At 39.1% G+C, this 19,008-nt stretch overlaps 1 protein-coding gene across 1 annotated transcript in view; it reads left to right on the top strand.

The window, feature by feature from the left end:
- The window catches only part of LGR4 (leucine rich repeat containing G protein-coupled receptor 4), a 78,502-nt gene extending 65,338 nt beyond the window's left edge, over positions 1-13,164 (top strand). The window contains exons 9-18 of the mRNA XM_069857466.1: positions 80-151; positions 762-830; positions 1,247-1,318; positions 2,477-2,542; positions 3,584-3,655; positions 4,410-4,481; positions 4,767-4,892; positions 6,210-6,331; positions 6,966-7,040; positions 10,088-13,164. Of these exons, the coding sequence (XP_069713567.1) occupies positions 80-151; positions 762-830; positions 1,247-1,318; positions 2,477-2,542; positions 3,584-3,655; positions 4,410-4,481; positions 4,767-4,892; positions 6,210-6,331; positions 6,966-7,040; positions 10,088-11,364 (2,023 nt within the window). The 3' untranslated portion in view covers positions 11,365-13,164. The remainder of the gene's footprint in view (positions 1-79; positions 152-761; positions 831-1,246; positions 1,319-2,476; positions 2,543-3,583; positions 3,656-4,409; positions 4,482-4,766; positions 4,893-6,209; positions 6,332-6,965; positions 7,041-10,087) is intronic.
- The last annotated feature ends 5,844 nt before the right edge of the window (positions 13,165-19,008 follow it).

Genomic DNA, 19,008 nt, shown 5'->3' with positions numbered 1-19,008 from the left:
ATTTTCGTGCATCTGTTTTGAGTCTTTAGCAGACAGGGACTGTAAGAACAGCGATTGAAATGTGTTTTTCATTTCCCAGACACTTGTATGATAATCCTTTGTCTTTTGTGGGGAACTCGGCATTTCAGAATCTTTCGGATCTGCATTCCCTGTAAGTATCCTCTCAACTATGTAGTACAATAAATGGATATGAAATGCTGAGGCTAAGAACTCAAAATAACTAAGTTTTTTGACTGCCTCTTGCCTTGTAATTTTTTTGCAGTAAGCTTTAATAAACATTGTTATTGTTGGGAATATCCAGTTTATTAAGGAGCTCTAGTAAATACGCTCAACAACCTTTTCTTCAGAATCTTCATTACCTTGCATAAGACATAACCTCAGGCCAAATGCTCAGGTTCTTACTTAAACAAACTGCATTTTGTCCTTGGTGGTTCTTGAACAGCGACGTGCGTTGTGAGAATGTTTGGCAGGTTAGTGCATGCATGCTCTCAAAAGAGAGCAGTTCTGGGGGTGACGAGGAAACAAAATGCAGTGAGACTTCAAAATTAACTACAAGCTACCTAAGAGTTCTTTTGCTAATAGAGGAGTAATTTATTAAGCAAATCACTCATAGAGAAAGCAGTGAAAAGACTGTTTTCATGTAAAAAATGTAAACAAAAGCAGTAAGTGTGTTTAGAACATCTTAATGAAAATATCTAAGCAGGACTGAATGTCACAATTGTTTGCATAATACAGCTGATTTTTATGGGGATTTTTTTTAGGGTCATTCGGGGTGCCAGCATGGTGCAGTGGTTCCCTAATTTGACAGGAACCGTTAATCTAGAGAGTTTGTAAGTATCTCCTACAGAACTGATTTTCAATTATTTCTTGGTTTTGCCTCTTGTGAACTGATTAAAATATGATTAGTAGATTTGGAGAGCAACTGGATGCATGTTCTCTTCCTGTCAATAACTGTAATTGTATAGCTTTCCTTACTGTGATACCTGAGAGCCCCTTAAATCTGTTTTTAAAAGGGGGAGCTGACAGCAGCCTATGAAAAGGCCAGTGATACTAACCTCGCACTCACAGACCTGAAAAGCAGCAAAGTTGTCCTTTTCCAAAAAGACAAACAAACAAACAAAAAAATGCTGGTGGGTGGATCCAACACTCCAATATCTGTGACACCATCCTCCTCCTGCTCTAACCTATGCTTGTTGTGCCATCTACCATCAACAATGCAAACATTTACGTATTTTTTCTTCCACAGAACTCTAACAGGGACCAAGATAAGCAGTATTCCTGTTAATTTATGCCAAGAGCAAAAGGTTCTTCGGACTTTGTAAGTATACATATTGTGCTCCTTCATCTGCATCAAAATGTTTCAAAATAAATTGAAAGCTAATTTAAAGCAAAAGACTTGCTTTTATCCTAGTAGCTTTATCAATGCTGGAAAACTGATTCTGGTTTCTTCATTCTTCATATCAAGACTCATGGCAAAGTTCATGTAATGAACTCATTCCTGAAACAGGGTCCTCTTTATGCAATGTGTTTCTTTTATATGTTATAAAAGATGTGTAAGGTGGTGCTGCTGAGCAGTCTTCCATCTTCAAATTCACTCTGCCACCGTTCGTTCTTAACACAACAGTAAACACCTACATTCAGACGTTAAGCGAAGAGTTTAGTTATAGGGCTTTGACGACTTCCTGTGTTTGGGAACACAGTAGAAATCATTAGGAACTGAGAGAAATGGAGATGAAGATTAGGAAGGGGATAGTAATACAAAAGAGCAAGATGGAAAAAGCAGTAAGGATGTATTAAGTGCAAAAAAGAAGTGCAAACTGGCAAATGAAACCATTAAGAGGAGAGGCAAAGCCATGCTTACAAAGGATACATGCAGGAAAATCTGGAACAAAAGCAAGTACTGAAAAATGGAGAAGAAAAGTATCTTCTGTTTTATAGAATTAAAACTAGGGGAACAGAATGACATGGTAGGATTTATTTTCAAATATCAGTTTATCTTTTGAACAGAAATTTGAAAATCATTTGCAAGCTTCTAATGTGCTTATCTCCTAAATAAAATTGCTCACCAAATTCAGAGACAAAAAGGAGGAGAGGTACAGAAATGTAGTTTTTAAAAGGATTGCATGAATAGAGTGAATAAAAGGGAATGAATCACCATCTTGCAGAGTTGCATAGACAGCCTTATGTCTGCTATTTGCTGACTGTTGCAAGCTTGATACTGCAGTTATGTCTTTCTGTGTTATTAGGTGTGTATGTTCGTATAATCAAATGCATAGTGGGGCCAGTTAGGATGGCTGTGGAGAGATCACGCTTGTGATTCCCCTCGTGATTTTCTCTAAACTGCCCTTAGTTCTTCCACAGAATGTTACTAACATAAAGATTTTTCTGCCAATCCATTTGATGGTTACAAATGATGAAATGTTTTAAATAGAAGAGAGTTGCACTAATCACTTTTCTCTCATTTTCTGTTTTGAAGGGACTTGTCTTACAACAATATAAAGGACCTTCCAAGTTTTAAGGGCTGCCAGTCCTTGGAAGAAATGTAAGTAGAAATACGTGTTGTTTATTACCTCCTTAGTATGCTGAGTCCAAGTTTCTAGAAACTTCTTTGCTTCACCTTTGGTCTTAAGTGCAGTTTTAAGATTAAGGCCAGAGAGATGTAATAGGACCAAGTCTTGTGGAGTGTACTAGTCAGAGAATTAACCCCCTTTGCTTTCCTCAGTTAGCTGAAGTTTAATTGTTCCTGTGACACAAAAAAAAATTAAGGACACCTTAATCCTGCGTTTCATAGTGGTATTACTATACACAAAAATGAAATGAGCATTTATATGTTCCTCCTGCCTCTTAGCTCTTCCATGTTTCTTCAGTTTGCCTCAACCTATGCTTGTGTAAAATGTTTTTTTCTGTAGTACCTGTAAGATGCATTCAAACCCCACCTTTGTTTTTCCTTACCCTATTGCTTTAAAGCTTCTTAAGCTGAATTTCCAGACCCTACACAACCTTTCTGCCTGCACGCGTTCCTCCTTCTCCTTCTATCTCTGCTGCACTTGATCTTCTTTCCCTTTAACCAGAGTGGGGCGACTAATAGACTTCTCGCTTCTTTGCTGCTATATTCTTGACATCTTCAGGCTCATTGTAAAAAGGGACCTTAGGAACTGGAAGGGTAGTTTGCTTATTAGCTCTGAAAGCCTTTCTCAACTCTTGCCTTTCATAAATCTGTATTTCAGGAACAGAAAGTGCACTCAGGGTTAGAATGTGCCTAAAGATTCTCTGCAGAATTCATTAGATTTGTTTTGAATCTCAGTGTGACTCTTCAAAGTTCACAAAGTGTTACTTTGAGCATGGACAGCATTCTACCCTCCCTTAACAGTCTCTTCTAAATCAAAATCAGTTGTAAATAGGATTGGGTAGGTGTTGTATTCACATGGCTAATGTGAAGTGCAGAGTAGATACCCAAACCGTTAGCCTAGAAGGAGAGACAAGAAAAAATTGACCATTGGTAGGGCTAAATCTATGTATTAGCAGGCACTGAAGTCAGCCCAGTTTGCCAATAAAGTTCTGTTTCTGCCTCTTTACTTTGCAGTTCCTTACAGCATAATCAAATCCATGAAATCACAGAGGGTACCTTTCAAGGACTGTCTTCCCTTCGAATCCTGTAAGTGTACATTATCGTTTATCATTAGAAGAGTAAAACAGTCTGTCAGAGTGTGTTATAACAAATCTGATTGACAGCAAAAGGCCAGGTATGCTGGATGCTAAGGTGAAGCACACCATATATAAGACATACTAGCAGCAATCAGTTTCAGTCCCATTCTTTCTGTTCTCCATTTTGTTTTTCTAGCCTATGAAGATATTTTTATATATATATATATATGTATGGAAATAAAAAAGTTGGATTTTTTTGGTAGTCTACTATTTGCATTAGATACTATTTATTGGAGAGCTCTTGTTTGTTTTCTGCAAGAGGAGCAGACCAGTTGACAAGATTATCCCCTTCCCTTTCTAGCTATATAAAGATTGTATAGGAACACTGGATTTTTTTTCTGATAATTTCAGAAATTGACAGGTGTTTTAAAAGGGAATCTCATAACGTAAGTCATGGTGGTCCAGCTGGAACTGGATTTTGAAATCCAACAAAGTAGATGCCCTTCTACCTGTTCCTTTATTGTCTTCCTCCTAACCCTGCTGATGTGCCCTGCCGCAGATGTAGTTGTCTCTGAAGGAATTGTCCTGGCATTGTCATCCTGGGAATACTGGATGACTGGGGAGAGAGGGGAAATTGGAAGGTTGTTTGATTTTTCTGTCAAAGGCATCATGTATTTGTCACCTTAGCTTTCTTTCTCAGTACAGTGGCTGTTACAAAGTTTTGACAAAACTGCTAAAGTAATCTCATTTGACATTCATTGCAGCGACCTCAGTAGAAATAGAATCCATCAGATCCACAAGGATGCTTTCACCACTGTTGGAGCTATAGTTAACCTGTAAGTAGGCTATTCGCTGCGGCAACCTGCTCTCTGTGTCATTAAACTGCTGAGGCAGTAATTTTTTTTAGCTTAAAAGTGGTATTTGCCTGTTGAATGTTTTATCTCTGTGAATCACGAAACCCCTTATGAGTTGAATGCATGCAGGGCAGACTTCTTGAAAGTGCATGCATTTGCCAGACCTCAGTGCGAGACTGCAAAAAGCCTTCCTACTCCAATGAAGTGTACATTGTAGGAGCTTCAAACTTACCTAGTTGTAACGTTGTCTTAATATTCACATTTCAGAGACCTAAGTTTCAATGAACTCACTTCAGTTCCAACTGAAGGACTGAGTGGACTGAATCAGCTTAAACTTGCAGGCAACTCAGAGTTGAAAGAAGCTTTGGCAGCAAAGAACTTCGCAAAGCTCCGGTAAGTTGGTAAATAGTGCTACAGAGCACTTAAATTACTTTGACAGTAACAAGGAACATATGAGTAAATGAAGCCAATTTAGATAATGCTCATGACCAATAATCCGGCCCTTGGAGTCCTGTAGGGCCTTAATATTGGCATATCTGAAAGGGCATCTGACTATTCTGGTGTAGAAGCCACTTGCAGACAATTTTCTTGGAACCTTTTATATTTTTCCTCCACCACTTCTCGGGCAGAGATCATCTGACTTTTTGAGTAGTGGTTTTGGTAGATTCCACTTGTTATGGCACTGAGCACATCTGTCTTTCAGTGTGAGGAAGACGGGAGCAGGTGTCTGATTCCATTATCACCACACTTTATACATGTGCTGTTTATTCTTGGAGGCAAATGATAAGAGTAACAGTAATCATTTAAATAGAAGCCTGGTACTGATTTCAGTGGGAAGTGGATCAGACAGTGATAAACTGCTTTGTATTTTCAAAGATCTTTCCTGCATGTGACTATTTCAGTCCTCAAGAAGCAGTTAGAAATTGTTTCCCATATTGTCTGATGGAAAAAATGGAGGAAGATACTGTTAATTTGTCTAAGGCCAGCAAAGGAATCTGTGTCAGACAGACCTCAACAGTCCTGTGGAAACAGCAGATTGGTTTTTAGGAGACTTAGGAGAACAGAATTCAAGAACAACACTGCAGATAGATGATGATGTAGCCTTGCGTCAGAAAAACTAGCTTCTGTTCTGCTATTATCTTATTGTTTATGTGGATTTTTTAAAACTACGCAGCTGTACTACTTCTCTACCAGGATTAATAGTAGGTACCATTCCCGTGAAACACACAAAAAATGTTAAAACCAAAATCTTATTTGGGGGCCACAAAATGAAGTAAGAGAAGGAAAGATCTATCTGCTTTACATCATGGTCACCTGGGAATTAATTTTCTTACAAAACGCTTACTCTTTAATTAACTTAATTAGTTTTCAGTTTCATTTGTACAGCAATGCCACAAACACCAATCAAAATTAGTTTTTGTATATGGAGTAGAAAGAGTAGTAAAGAAAGCTAAATGTCACAGAAGTGTCTTTGTACTCCGTGCAGCTGACAAGACGTGGATGCACCACCTATCCTTTATCTCAGTGCAAAAGTTCATCACAAATAGTTACAACTGATCCAATTTGAAATAGATTTTTATTAACGACTGTGGAAAAAAGAGGCTTCAGTTTCAGTACTGAAGTGTGCCACTTAAGATTACTATCTACTAAAAATATTTAACTCAGGTTACAAAGGGTAACGCTCTCTTTCTTGTTCCGCCTGTGTTTCAGGTCACTCTCTGTACCATATGCTTACCAGTGCTGTGCATTTTGGGGTTGTGATTCTTATTTAAATTCTAATGCTGAAGATTCCAGTCACCAAGATCAAAGTGCCTTGATGGATCGTGAGAAAGGTAAGTGTTTCATTGTACTAACCCAGCAGTATTAGTTTGAGCCAGACTAGACCAAATATGTCTATGGTTGTCTTTGAATAAGGAAATTTAGAAAATGTAAATCTTTATAGGGATACAAAAGCTGTCTCTGAAAGTGCTTAGCAGCTGTCTACAAACAGGCAGTGCTATGTTCTTTCTGAATGTGTATGATTTTCTTGTTTAAGAAAAAAACAATAATCAATTTTCTAAAAATTCTAAACTATCAGTATTGTTTCTGTTGTTTTCTGCCAGAATAAAAGTGTTTTATGGCTCTCAGTATTTTGACCTTCCTGTATAGAAAGGGCTTGTCCTTCCACTGTCTACTTCAAGGCCCATAGATCTTTCTCTGGTGATGAAAGATATTGCTGCTTTGTTATAAAGCATTGTGAGTGGCTGGGCTGGGCAGTAGTAACTCAAACGGCTGCAGCTATTTCCGCACTGAGTGTTTGACCTTACATGGCAAACCAGAACAGCTTTACTTATTAAAGACTTGAATGTTGGTGAAGAGTTAGGTCTTTGATCTTTCAAAGAACTACTTCCATCCTAGGCAGCTTCACTGCATTTCACTTTTTCTCTTCCTACAACTAACCTGTTTTTAATTTTCACTTGGATACAGCTGAGGCAGATGTTCTAAGAAATGAGGAAAATGAGGAATTGGGACAGACTATTATTCACTGTACACCAGCAACAGGTAAATCTTATAATGTGCTTTAGCCACATTGTGAACTTGAGTCATGGTGTTATGCAAACAGCTGTCTGCAGAATTACATGTTTCATTCCTCGTAGTCATTCTATACACAGAAGATTAAATTCTACAATGCTTGGGTGAAACTTCATTTGATGTCAATGTTGTTTTGGATGAGCAATCACAAAGATTTGGCTCAGCTTTAGACACATAGCAGTATATTGGAGAACCATGCTAGGAATAAAACCTGAAGTTTGTTGCCATAAGCAGAATATAGAAGACTAATAGGTTTATTTGGCACTTGCTGTGTTTCATGCACTGCCCCCTAATTCTGTGTTACTTTTGCCAAAGAGATGTCTGCGGAGCAGACTGTATGGATGCTCATCTGTTTCAGTGAGAAGTCAGCCTGTGCTTTGAAAGCTTAACTCACACTGCTGTCATTGATCGTTTTAACAAATCCTGATGTCTTTGTGGGAGAGAGGATGAGGAATGCTCACGTGATCTCTTCCCTAGCCCTGCTATAGCAGCATTAATTGACAGCAGAGGGCTGTTACAAGTAGCTGGAGCAGGCAGTAACACCTTAAACTACTTCAAATATTAGTGCAATGAGTAAGTCTTATTGGTATACCAGAGCTACTCCAATTCAGACTTGAACAGTCCAGGAGTGTTGAAAGTCTTTGGTCTTGCAAACAAATATTTTTATTATAGGCAGCTTCCTTGCTGTCCTGCTTCTCTTCCTTGAACTGCGAATTTCCACACACGATTCCACTTAGCTCCTAAAGCACTTGCTGTGATGCCTCCGACTACTTTACCTTTGCCACGGGCTGTCCAGAGGATTCTTTCTATACGTCTTGTACCCTGCTGTTTCGTAAACAGGGCTACATATAGATGTGGGGAACAGTGTGCTTCCCCTTGAAGTTATGTATGGATGAGCAGAGGTTTTTCAATTCTTGTTTCATTCTCTTCTCCTAAACTGCTATTTTACATCCATTGTGGAAATCTGTTCGCTCTCCATCCTTTGGGCTAGCTCCGGCTTTAGTATACAGAATATCACAAGGATTTCTTGATCACAGCCAAAAACAGTTGTGGCCAGAAAGTCAATTATATTATTAATGGAACTGTATGTGATCTGAGAATTAATTTGACCAATGTTACTTATTTGGTTTTGATCTCCTGTTCACAGAATGAAAATTCAGATGGTGTTACATGCGTTAAATGGTTAAAGCATTTAGCTCTCTCTTTTTGCCCATGCCAGAGAAGCTGTAGCTCTAAAAGGAATGAGGAGCTTGTTTTACAAGTTCACAATTTGCCTTACTTTTCACCAGTCCCTCCCATACTAACAACTTGTTTTCTGTGCCATGCTGTCGTCTGGCCATAAGTAGGACACTCCACCCACTGTGTAAGTTGTGAATCATCGCTCATCTTGTAAATCCACTTTCCGCTTTGCCTGATGGCAAGAATAGCTTGCTGAACAGTGGTACTCAAGTAGCATAGCACTGAAAGCTTTGAAACTCATCCTTCCAAGCATGGCTTTTCCTCCAGTGGGCTGGAATATTAGGGAGTGAGGAGGGTAACTTTTAACTCTAAGGATATTTAGATCTTGGGAGAAAGACAGCAAAGTGTGGTGGGTTTTGATTCTATAAAGATACCTTACTGTGCAGGCACTAGAAAACAGACTTCAATTTGATTTTGGAAGCACAGCATCAACATTTTTTAATTCCATAAGTAGGAAGGTATTTTTATTTTTAAACAGATTCAGCTTAACAGGTATTGTTGTGTGATGTCAATGTACTGTACAAATAATTATTCTGGTGAGGATGTCTTACTCAGGAATAGCTGCAAAAAAAGTGATTTTACTGATGATTTAACAGGTCTGATAACCCAGTTAGCACCACTGTTTCATGCCCAGAAATGAAGCTTGCTCATTTAAACAAACAAAAGGATGATTCTTTGACTTGTCAGTTCAGTAACTACTGAAAGTTGCTTTAGGCCTTGGGAGATTGTTGCCCTGACATTTAGTCATTCTCTGCAGTTGCTCCAGCCCGCGTGAGGGATGGGCCGTGCTTACCTTTCACCCACCTAAAGCGAAGGCAGGAGCTGTGCAGCTCAGAAGCTCCAGCCCGAGGTTGTAGCACAGTCTGGCATTTTTCTGCTCTGCCTTCAGCTCCCCGAGTTCCTGACTGCAGAGAGAGATCCCCAGCTATTGTGCTTCGGACAATTAGCAGTGCTTAATGGGGATGTAGGAGAGGTTAAACTCCTCTAATTGTTACTTAAAATCAGTAGGATTTCCCCATGGAATAAATAGCAATTAGAAGGATTAGAAGGGTAAGCAGAAGTAGTGACCTTTTTTCCTTGTCTTGCCTCATATTATTTTGCTTGTTGGACTCTCTTTATTATTTAAGCTGTTTTAAGTGGCAAAAGGAGAACAAAAAAATCGTTTTCCCTATATGACTTTCCAAGCTCACAGTGCCTTTCAGTGACGAGAATGGGGGATAGAACTTGCTGTGAATTCCTGTCCCTATTAAAACTGATAAATTGAATTTGTTGGCTCTTCTACAAATGTTCTGTGGTGACCAAAAGTTACTCTGGAAAGCATGTTTGTGAATCAGTTTTTGTGAGAACATGTTACTTCTAAAAAAATCCTTTCCCCTTGTAAGTTGGCTGTGAACATTTGCTTTTTTTTTTTTTTTACCAGCTTTTAAAATGAAGTATAAAATGTAAAGAAAATTTTAAAAATTATTTATTTGGCACTAATAAAAGCTATTTTGAATGGCTAAAAAGTAATCGAGTTTATTTAGCTACCTTGTTTATACAGCATATTCTCAAGTGACAATTCATCGCAGTAATTATTAATTCAGGCATAATTAATTAGTAAATACCTTCAGCAGAATAGTTTACTTTCAAATGACCTATTTAGCAGTCCAGCTGTGTACTCTATTAGTGAATTAATGAGGAGTGCTTTTGTAATGCCTTTTGAAAATCTTGCTTGTTAAGAGCCAGTGTTTTCCCTAAACTGGTTGTCCTTCTGTTTTTTGTTTTTTTTTTTCTTCTAGGTGCTTTTAAGCCTTGTGAATATTTATTGGGCAGCTGGATGATTCGACTTACTGTCTGGTTTATTTTTTTGGTTGCTTTGTTCTTCAACCTGCTGGTCATATTAACAATATTTGCATCCTGTACTCCACTGCCATCTCCCAAACTGTTTATAGGCCTCATTTCTGTCTCTAACTTATTTATGGGAGTCTATACTGGTATTTTAACTTTCTTGGATGCTGTCTCTTGGGGAAGATTTGCTGAATTTGGCATATGGTGGGAGACTGGCAGTGGTTGCAGAGTTGCTGGGTTTCTTGCAGTCTTTTCGTCAGAAAGTGCCATTTTTTTCCTGATGTTGGCAGCTGTTGAACGGAGCTTCTCTGCAAAGGAGATCATTAAAAAGGGGAAAAGCAATCGCCAAAAACAATTCCAGATTGCAGCAGTTTTTGCTTTCCTGTGTGCTGTGGTAGCAGGATGCCTGCCACTTTTTTATAAAGCGGAGTACTCTGCATCACCCCTTTGCTTGCCCTTCCCCACTGGAGAAACACCTTCATTAGGCTTCACAGTAACTTTAGTGCTCCTGAATTCATTAGCATTTTTGCTAATGGCTGTTATCTACACTAAACTGTACTGCAACTTGGAAAAAGAGGACCTCTCTGAAAACTCGCAGTCCAGCATGATTAAGCATGTCGCTTGGCTAATCTTCACAAACTGCATCTTCTTCTGCCCCGTTGCATTTTTCTCGTTTGCGCCATTGATCACCGCGATTTCTATCAGCCCTGAAATCATGAAGTCTGTTACTTTGATATTTTTCCCATTACCGGCTTGCCTGAATCCAGTTCTGTATGTGTTCTTCAACCCAAAGTTCAAGGAAGACTGGAAGCTGCTCAGGCGCCACTTGACAAGAAAGAACGGAGCGGTAGCAATTGCCGTCAACACGCAAGGGGGCTGTGTGACGCAGGACTTTTACTACGACTGTGGCGTCTACACGCATTTGCAGGGTAACATCACGGTGTGTGAATGTTGCGAATCACTGCTTTTATCCAAGCCCATGCCCTGTAAACATTTAATAAAATCACACAGCTGCCCCGCGCTGGCAGTGGTGCCTTGCCAAAGGCCGGATGGCTACTGGTCGGACTGCGGCACCCAGTCAGCCCATTCTGACTACGCGGATGAGGATGATTCTTTTGTGTCGGACAGCTCAGACCAAGTGCAGGCCTGTGGCCGTGCGTGTTTCTACCAAAGCCGAGGATTCCCTTTGGTTCGTTATGCCTACAATATACCAAGAATTAAAGACTGAAGGGCTTTTAGCCATCAGCTGTTCTAATAGAGGTATAATGCTTCATAGACCTTTGCCTGTTTTGACATTTTGAGCAGGAAGCACTTTTGTAGTTGTCGTTTAATGTCATTTGTAAAGAAGGGAAGTGGGCAGTAACTTCTTGAGCCATACATGTGAAAATAACTAAAGAAATAAATCCATCGCCCTGACTGTAAATAATTGGTAAACCAATTTTGTTACCCAATATTTTTATTCTTTCCACGCAATAGTGGTTTCGTTTATACAGTTTTTTTTACATGCTAATGGTGTGTTTCCATGTTGTACTCCAGTTGTACTTTGCTTCCGCTGTTGGCGAGGTAAGTTCTGTTGATTAATTTTTTTCTGCCAAAGCACAACATAAAGGACAACTGTTCAATAATAAAGAAATTATTTTTAAATGTGACTTTTCTATAATTAAGCAAAAGAAACTCTTGTTAGCTTTGTATAGTGTATTCAACACTGAATCTCAGGATGAATTTTACTGCAGGGCCAAAAAAGGGATTAGTTCTCCCATACGTAACTGTGACAGCAATATAGGAATACCATGTTTGTTTTGTATTTTAAGCCAGCATTCAATTTTAAAAAAGGCTTTGTTACAATAAAACTCTTGTAATCCACAGTATCTGTAGACTATGAAATAAGTGTATTAAGAGCTGTCAGGAATAATAGGGTTGAACACATTTTTCTAGAGGTGACACATTACTTCAGGTGAACCACAGCAGCTTTCTTCGTTGTTATGCAGTTGGGTCCCACTGTCAGAAGGAATATTGATGCATCTGGGTGTTGTTAGCAGTGCTGTCGATGTGAACAGCTCCTGTCTTTGTAGAAAGACTGGCTAATACTCTGCAGCCTGTTGGATGTTACAGCACCTCAATAATATCTATGAATAGACTGAGATTTAGCAAATAGAAGGAAAACAGAAAGCAAACTTTGCAATAAAAGGATTTTTACAAATTATTTTACTGAGAGTGAAGTACACTGTGCAAAGGCACTGATTTTCATGTAAATCAGTGTAGTATTTTTAAAGCATCCAGGTCCTGAGACCGAAATGATTTAAGTACAATCAGTGATCCATTTTATCTATTTAGTATGAAAAAATAAAGTTATGAATGCATGATTAAGTAATTATGTATGCTTCTTGAACAATATGCTAAATCAAGAGCAAATCCACTGCCATCCCAGTTACTCGGAGACATTCTTGTTAAGATTTAAATCTAGATTACTGTTTTAAAAATTAAACTGTATATACTGTTCATACAATGAATTTTTATCTTTGTATTGTAAATTATTTGATAGAACACATGATGGGAAATGTGGCTTCAGTTCATTTTGTTAATTAAAGCTACCTCCTAAACAATAGTGGCTGCCAGTAGCAGAATGTTTTAAATGTGGTTTATATACTTTTTGCATTGTAAATAGACCTGGTTGTATATTGTCACTGTAATAAAAACAGAATCCTTGTATATCAAAATCATGTAGTTTGTACAAAGTATGGGAGGATTATTTACTGTTTGCTGTTAATTTTGTAAGCCAAAATATTCACATGTAAAAACAAAGGAGAAGAACAGCAATCCAGAGTTGTTAATTCTTACACCTACACTCATGAATATTACATCTGCAATTAGCATGGAATGTTACACTGAAAGCAAATAAAGGGTACATGAATATTGATTATTATTTATCTCTGTTTGTCAAAAGTGAAGGCTGAAAATGGTGCTCATGTAAAATTATTGAGCATAAATGATGTCATCTGCTCTCCACTACATGTGGTGAGAGTTTTGGGGAACAAATGCCAGAAAAATCAGAAAGTTGCCAATTTACAAATGGATTTATGATCTCTAGACTAATGCTGACTCTTGGCATGCAAAAGGTTAAAACCTTCAGAGCAGTGTTTGCTCTTTTACAAAGCAATCTTTTTATTAAAGATATTATTATGTACTGTGTTTGAGTTGAAATGTTTTTAGTATGACTTGAGAGAGTCACAGGGATGATTATTTTGGTTTTGATACTATTTCTGTGCTGAGAGTTGCAAGGGGGAGTTTCAAGCCCTAGTTTTGTTTGAGTCCTAGTCTGTTCTACACTTCCTCTATGGCTACCCCGTCACAGGTAATGGGAATACCTTAACAAGAGTCCTTCTCAGAAACGACAATAAATGTCATAATTGGTAGAGAAGGAAATCTAGCCATCAAGCTTCCAGAAAGCCCATTGCGTTTTCAAATGATGTTGAGTATGGATTTATTTCTTTTTCTGTTTTACAAATGAATTTTCATTGAAACACTATTAAAATGGTCAGATGTGATTGGATTTCACTGCATATTATTATGTTTTTTGGAGTTATGCTAATGGTTGACTTTTAATGCAGTCAGCCCAGTTCTTTTCCAACACATGCAAGTGTTCTCTGCTGGTAGAGATGAAAGAACACAGGCACTAACTACTAAAATCAACCTATCAAGAAGTGGTGTGGCAAAAGACTTGCCTGTCTCAACATCGCCACTTGCCTGACTCCTCTGGACGATCACATAAGGAGAACCCAGAGAAATCCAGCCACCAGGTATTTAGTGCCTCCTTTGTTGTGTCTTTGCTGGACAACCTGGTTACAGTAACAGGGACACAAACCTTGATTCCAAACCCTTCTAAACAACTATTGTACTGATCTCCAACACTGAATTTAGCTAACAAAAAGAATTTGCTGTTGTCTTTAAATAAAGGAAAGCTTACAACAAGGGGAGCATTCTTTTGTTGTTGCTTTGTTTCCTTGTCTTCTGCTGTTGTGAGGAAGCAGCTTTCTGCAGGAGGGCAGGGTTAGGAACAAAACTACCAACGTTGCTGCAAAGGTATTCCCTACTTTTCCCTTACTAAGAGCAATTTCTTAAACAGCCCTTTGCCTGCTCTGTGGCAGCGTGCTGGTGAGATCTCTTAATTTGAAATGGAGCCTTTTTATCCTCTTACAAAAATAACGCATCTACTTAGCAACTTTTTGGCCTGGATCCCTTTTGCCTTTTTTCATTTCTTTCCAGTAGACCTTCCTGTGTTTAATCATAAATTTACTCAGAAATTTCAAAGTTACACAAAGATACTTTTCTCCAATAATTCTTTTTACTGTGATTACTATTTTTAAGCCTTCAGTTTTAATTTACAGGGTAATATATTTAATTAAAAGCACAATGCAGAGTTTGTTTCATATGTACTCTCAATTTAATAATTTTTAATTAAATAGATGCTTTTGATCTTTTACTGCTAGAGTAATAAGTTTATTTTTAGCAAGAGATGTTTTTAATATTACCTTTCACATATCATACAGTAGAATCTGACCGATTTAGCACTGGAGTTCAGTTGAAGATGATTCAGTAAATAAGGAAGTAAACTCTGACATGGAATAATACCTCACAAATTGCTGTTTTCTTTACTGTTGTAAACTTAATGTGGAGGGTGAATGCACACATTTCATATGTTGCATTCATGGCACTATACCACTGTAAAATAGGTTTAAATAGGTTTACCTAAAGATTATATATAGATATATAAAGATATAATAGGTTTACCTAAAGATTTTGCCTAAAAATTTACCTGAAATTAGGTTTTACCTAAAGAATCCTAGTTAATGGTCACTGTGGCATTTACTGTAGGGAAATGATTTAGAATTTAGGTTAACAAAATATATAAAGTGTCTTGCTGGTTTCCTGTAACAAAAGCATAACCTGCAAGTGTCTTGACAGTTTCGGCTGCCAAATAAGCAAGTATATCAGTTATTAACTGACATTTTAAAAGATAGACACTTGATGCAGAAGCATGAACTGGCTAAAGAAGTGAAGACTGCTCAAAAGCAGGAGGCCTGCGATCTCCAACTGACCTAAAACAGCTAAGTCAGAATCCTGCTATTGATTTAGAGAGATGAGATTTTAATATAAATGTGTTTCCGAGTTCTTGCATATTGCTCTAAACAAGAGAGGAATTCTTATCTCAAGGCCGTACTCCTTGAAAGCAGATGGCCCCACATCTGGAATCCGGACGGGGACTAGCAGTGGGTGCAGTGTATTGCACCGTACCATGAAGGGAAACTGAAGCAATCCAAGGCCTCTCAGATTTCACAGCCTCTCTAATCAAGCAGAAATACACATGCAGGCACAAAAATAGTCAGTAGACAAGTACAGGCAGTGCTCTGACACAGGCTGTGGAGACGAGTAGTTTTCTGCCTTGCTTTTGTGCCTGCCACACCATTTTTTTCCCCCACACTGGAAAATCTGAAGACTCGGGAAGAATTTAAATTCAACTTAATTTGGTCCAATTTTTAATTTTTTTTTTCCAGGTTGCTAGTAAAATTAAGATATTTGTTATTTTCTGCACTTGGGACACAACAACCTGGTGCGGTGCTACAGGCTTGGGGAAGAGTGGCTGGAAAGCTGCCTGGCAGAGAAGGACCTGGGTGTGTTGCCTGACAGCCAGCTGAACGGGAGCAGCAGTGTGCCCGGGTGGCCAAGGTGGCCAGCAGCCTCCTGGCCTGTATCGGGAATGGTGTGGCCATCAGGATCAGGGAAGCTTAAGGCATGTTGTCTAAGCCATAGTAAGCTTTTTTTCTCAGTAGGATTGGTTTTAGGCTTTTTCTGTGTTCCTGAATGTGAGCGTGGAGCGTGACATTACATCCAAAAGCAATCTTACATGATTTTTTTGGAGACTGAGCTGATCCAGATTACAGTTGAAACGCTAAAATTCAATTACTGCATAAAGAAGAGTTGGCAAATTCAAATATTTCTTAGAGTTGTCAAATCAGGGTAGTTGGTGATTCAGGGTAGTTGATTTATGCCTAGAATTTGACTCCTTTCTATGTTTGTTACCTGCAGAAAATTATGTCAAGACAGCAATTTTATGTGAAATGTTTTTTCAAATGCTGTTGATAGCAATTAGGGACTACTTGTGAGCAATTTGTCAGGAGCATTTGGATGTTTAGTCATGCTGACTGGCATGACTGAACAGACAGAGCATAGGGCTGTGACTAAATTGCTCTGTGTTTACTCTGAATTTAACTCCCTGTTACTTATTCCGTAGTCTATGATGGTGTTAGCACTTCAGTTAACACTGAAAGACCGAATATAGTTTTTGTCAATTATTTGGTGAGAAATTAGGCTGATTTTTCACAATAGGAAGAACAATAGGGGTATATGTATGTGTATATATATAAAAATAAATATATTTATTCACTACACTCAGTTGTTTGCAGCAACTTTTGTGCTTCATCACATCAGTTTGATTTTGCCCATAGGCTTAAGCAGTGTTGGTGCTTAATTCCTGCCAGGGCAGATGCATTTTAGAAATGCATCTTCTTTCCTATTATGGCTCAGTGTTCACAGAATTAAGGTTTTGCTATGCAGCATGTCCTTGTAATGTGCTGTTTGTCTGCTTGTCAGTCCTCTGTGACCATGGGAGTTGTGTACCTGAAAATGTAGGATTGTTGTTTCAATCCTTGGTATTTTACAAAATAACGTTGTTTGGGTTCTTGCCTTGCTGGTATTAACTAGGGCACAGTGGCTGTGGAGCTGGATTGACAAGTTGGGCAGAACACTAAGAAGAGGAATAACAACAATGCTATTTCATACTTTCACTTCTCTCCAAAGTTGGATGCTTCCGCCATTCCAGTAACACTTGCATTTCCTGAAAGGTGAACTGGCTTTTGCCACCCTCTGTATAGGCCGTATCAATGCATAAACGCTGGTGCCTTGTCACAATTATAAGATTTGTTAATATAAGCTATTTGCCCACTTCCTGTTCTTGTTTGGCCCCTCACCACAAGAAGGATGTTGAGGCTCTGGAGCGAGTCCAGAGAAGAGCAACAAAGCTGGTGAAGGGGCTGGAGAACAGGCCTTACCAGGAACGGCTGAGAGAGCTGGGGTTGTTTAGCCTGGAGAAGAGGAGGCTGAGGGGAGACCTCATTGCTCTCTACAACTACCTGAAAGGAGGTTGTAGAGAGGAGGGTGCTGGCCTCTTCTCCCAAGTGACAGGGGACAGGACAAGAGGGAATGGCCTCAAGCTCCGCCAGGGGAGGTTTAGACTGGACATTAGGAAAAAATTTTTCACAGACAGGGTCATTGGGCACTGGAACAGGCTGCCCAGGGAGGTGGTTGATTCACCTTCCCTGAAGGTGTTTAAGGCACGGGTGGATGGTGGACGAGGTGCTAAGGGGCATGGCTTAGTGTTTGACAGGAATGGTTGGACTCGATGATCTGGTGGGTCTCTTCCAACCTGGTTATTCTATGAATATCAAAGTAATTACCTTATTCTGTATAACAAAACAGGGAGGGAAAAGACTGCAATGTTTGTGTCTGGCGAAGTTCCAGCTGGCTGCTGCCTTGCCTTGAGATACCCATTTCATGGTTTCTGTTGCCAGTCTTCCCGATGAGATGGACTTTGAGGTTGGGAGAGACTTTCAAGCCTTCCTAAGGAGTTTTGAAATTATCTTGGTCTGCAGCTTAATGAAATTCTTGATGTTTCATGCCCACCATGATGTGGAGCTTTGCTCACTATGCTTGTTTAGCCACACAGTAAACAATTTTTATACTTCTTTTACTTCCTAGCTGCATGAAGCACATATACACAGATGTTCATGTAAAACTGCAGGTGGTTTGCATTTAACAAAGTTGAAGCATTGCATTGTGCATCTTGTTTCCTAAGATTATAGTCCGATTTGAAATTTTCTTGTTATAAGTTTCCTTGCCAGGAAACTCAGGTTCTAGTGAAATTCTGTTGTCTGCAATACTTGAATCATCGGGTTAAATTATTTTAATGGGTGTAATTTGTTCTGTTGGACACTGTAGCTGGTAATACTTGAGTCTTTATTTGATGATGATCACCTCAACAATCTACTCCAAGTGGCTAGAGTTACTTTAATGTCGCCAATATCAATTTGCTGCATAGTAGTGTAGTCAATATTATAGGAATGTTTAGATCGGGGATGCATTCAGATCTTTTTTGTATTTTTCAATGGAAAACTGTGCCAGATGATCGGCTGGTTATCAGCATGTACAATCAGCGACAGGATAACATTTGTTTTTTCCTTACAGGAATTATAATGGTATTTCTCAAAGCTGCCAAGACTGCAGTTTCCCATGAGATGGTAAGCTAAATTAGGATGATCCACCACCAAAAGGGGGAAATCCCTCACAGCTCTCTTCTGCCCTTCCCCTCCTTCTTCTTTGTGTCTAGGCACTCCTGGTATTAACCCATGTTGTGGCCTCAGTGCTTGTCAGACTTCTCCATACACTTTAACTTGCTCAGACCACAAGTTACTTGGCCGAAGAGCTGGATGGTTTCTATTGTGTTAGTAAGGTAATGTGGCTCAGTGACTGGTCTGGTGAGCAAGGAGAAGGGAGAAATGCATGCTCCTGAGAGGCTTGAGAGATGCAACCCTCTCAGCAGAGAAATGATAGGCTCAGTTGCCTATGAATCTGCAGCCCAATTGTCAAAAAGCCCACTGCAAAATTCCCAAGTATGGTCACTTGGCATTCTTTATGACTGAGTTAATGATAGCGTTGAACCATCTCCCACCTAACGTCCAATCTGAACCTCCCCTGGCACAGCTTGAGGCTGTTTCCTCTCATCCTATCACCTGTCACTTGTGTAAAGAGACCAACTCCT

Source organism: Phaenicophaeus curvirostris, chromosome 5 (assembly GCF_032191515.1).
Source record: "Phaenicophaeus curvirostris isolate KB17595 chromosome 5, BPBGC_Pcur_1.0, whole genome shotgun sequence".
Lineage (NCBI taxonomy): Eukaryota > Metazoa > Chordata > Aves > Cuculiformes > Cuculidae > Phaenicophaeus > Phaenicophaeus curvirostris.
This window is presented reverse-complemented; position numbering and strand designations above follow the sequence as displayed.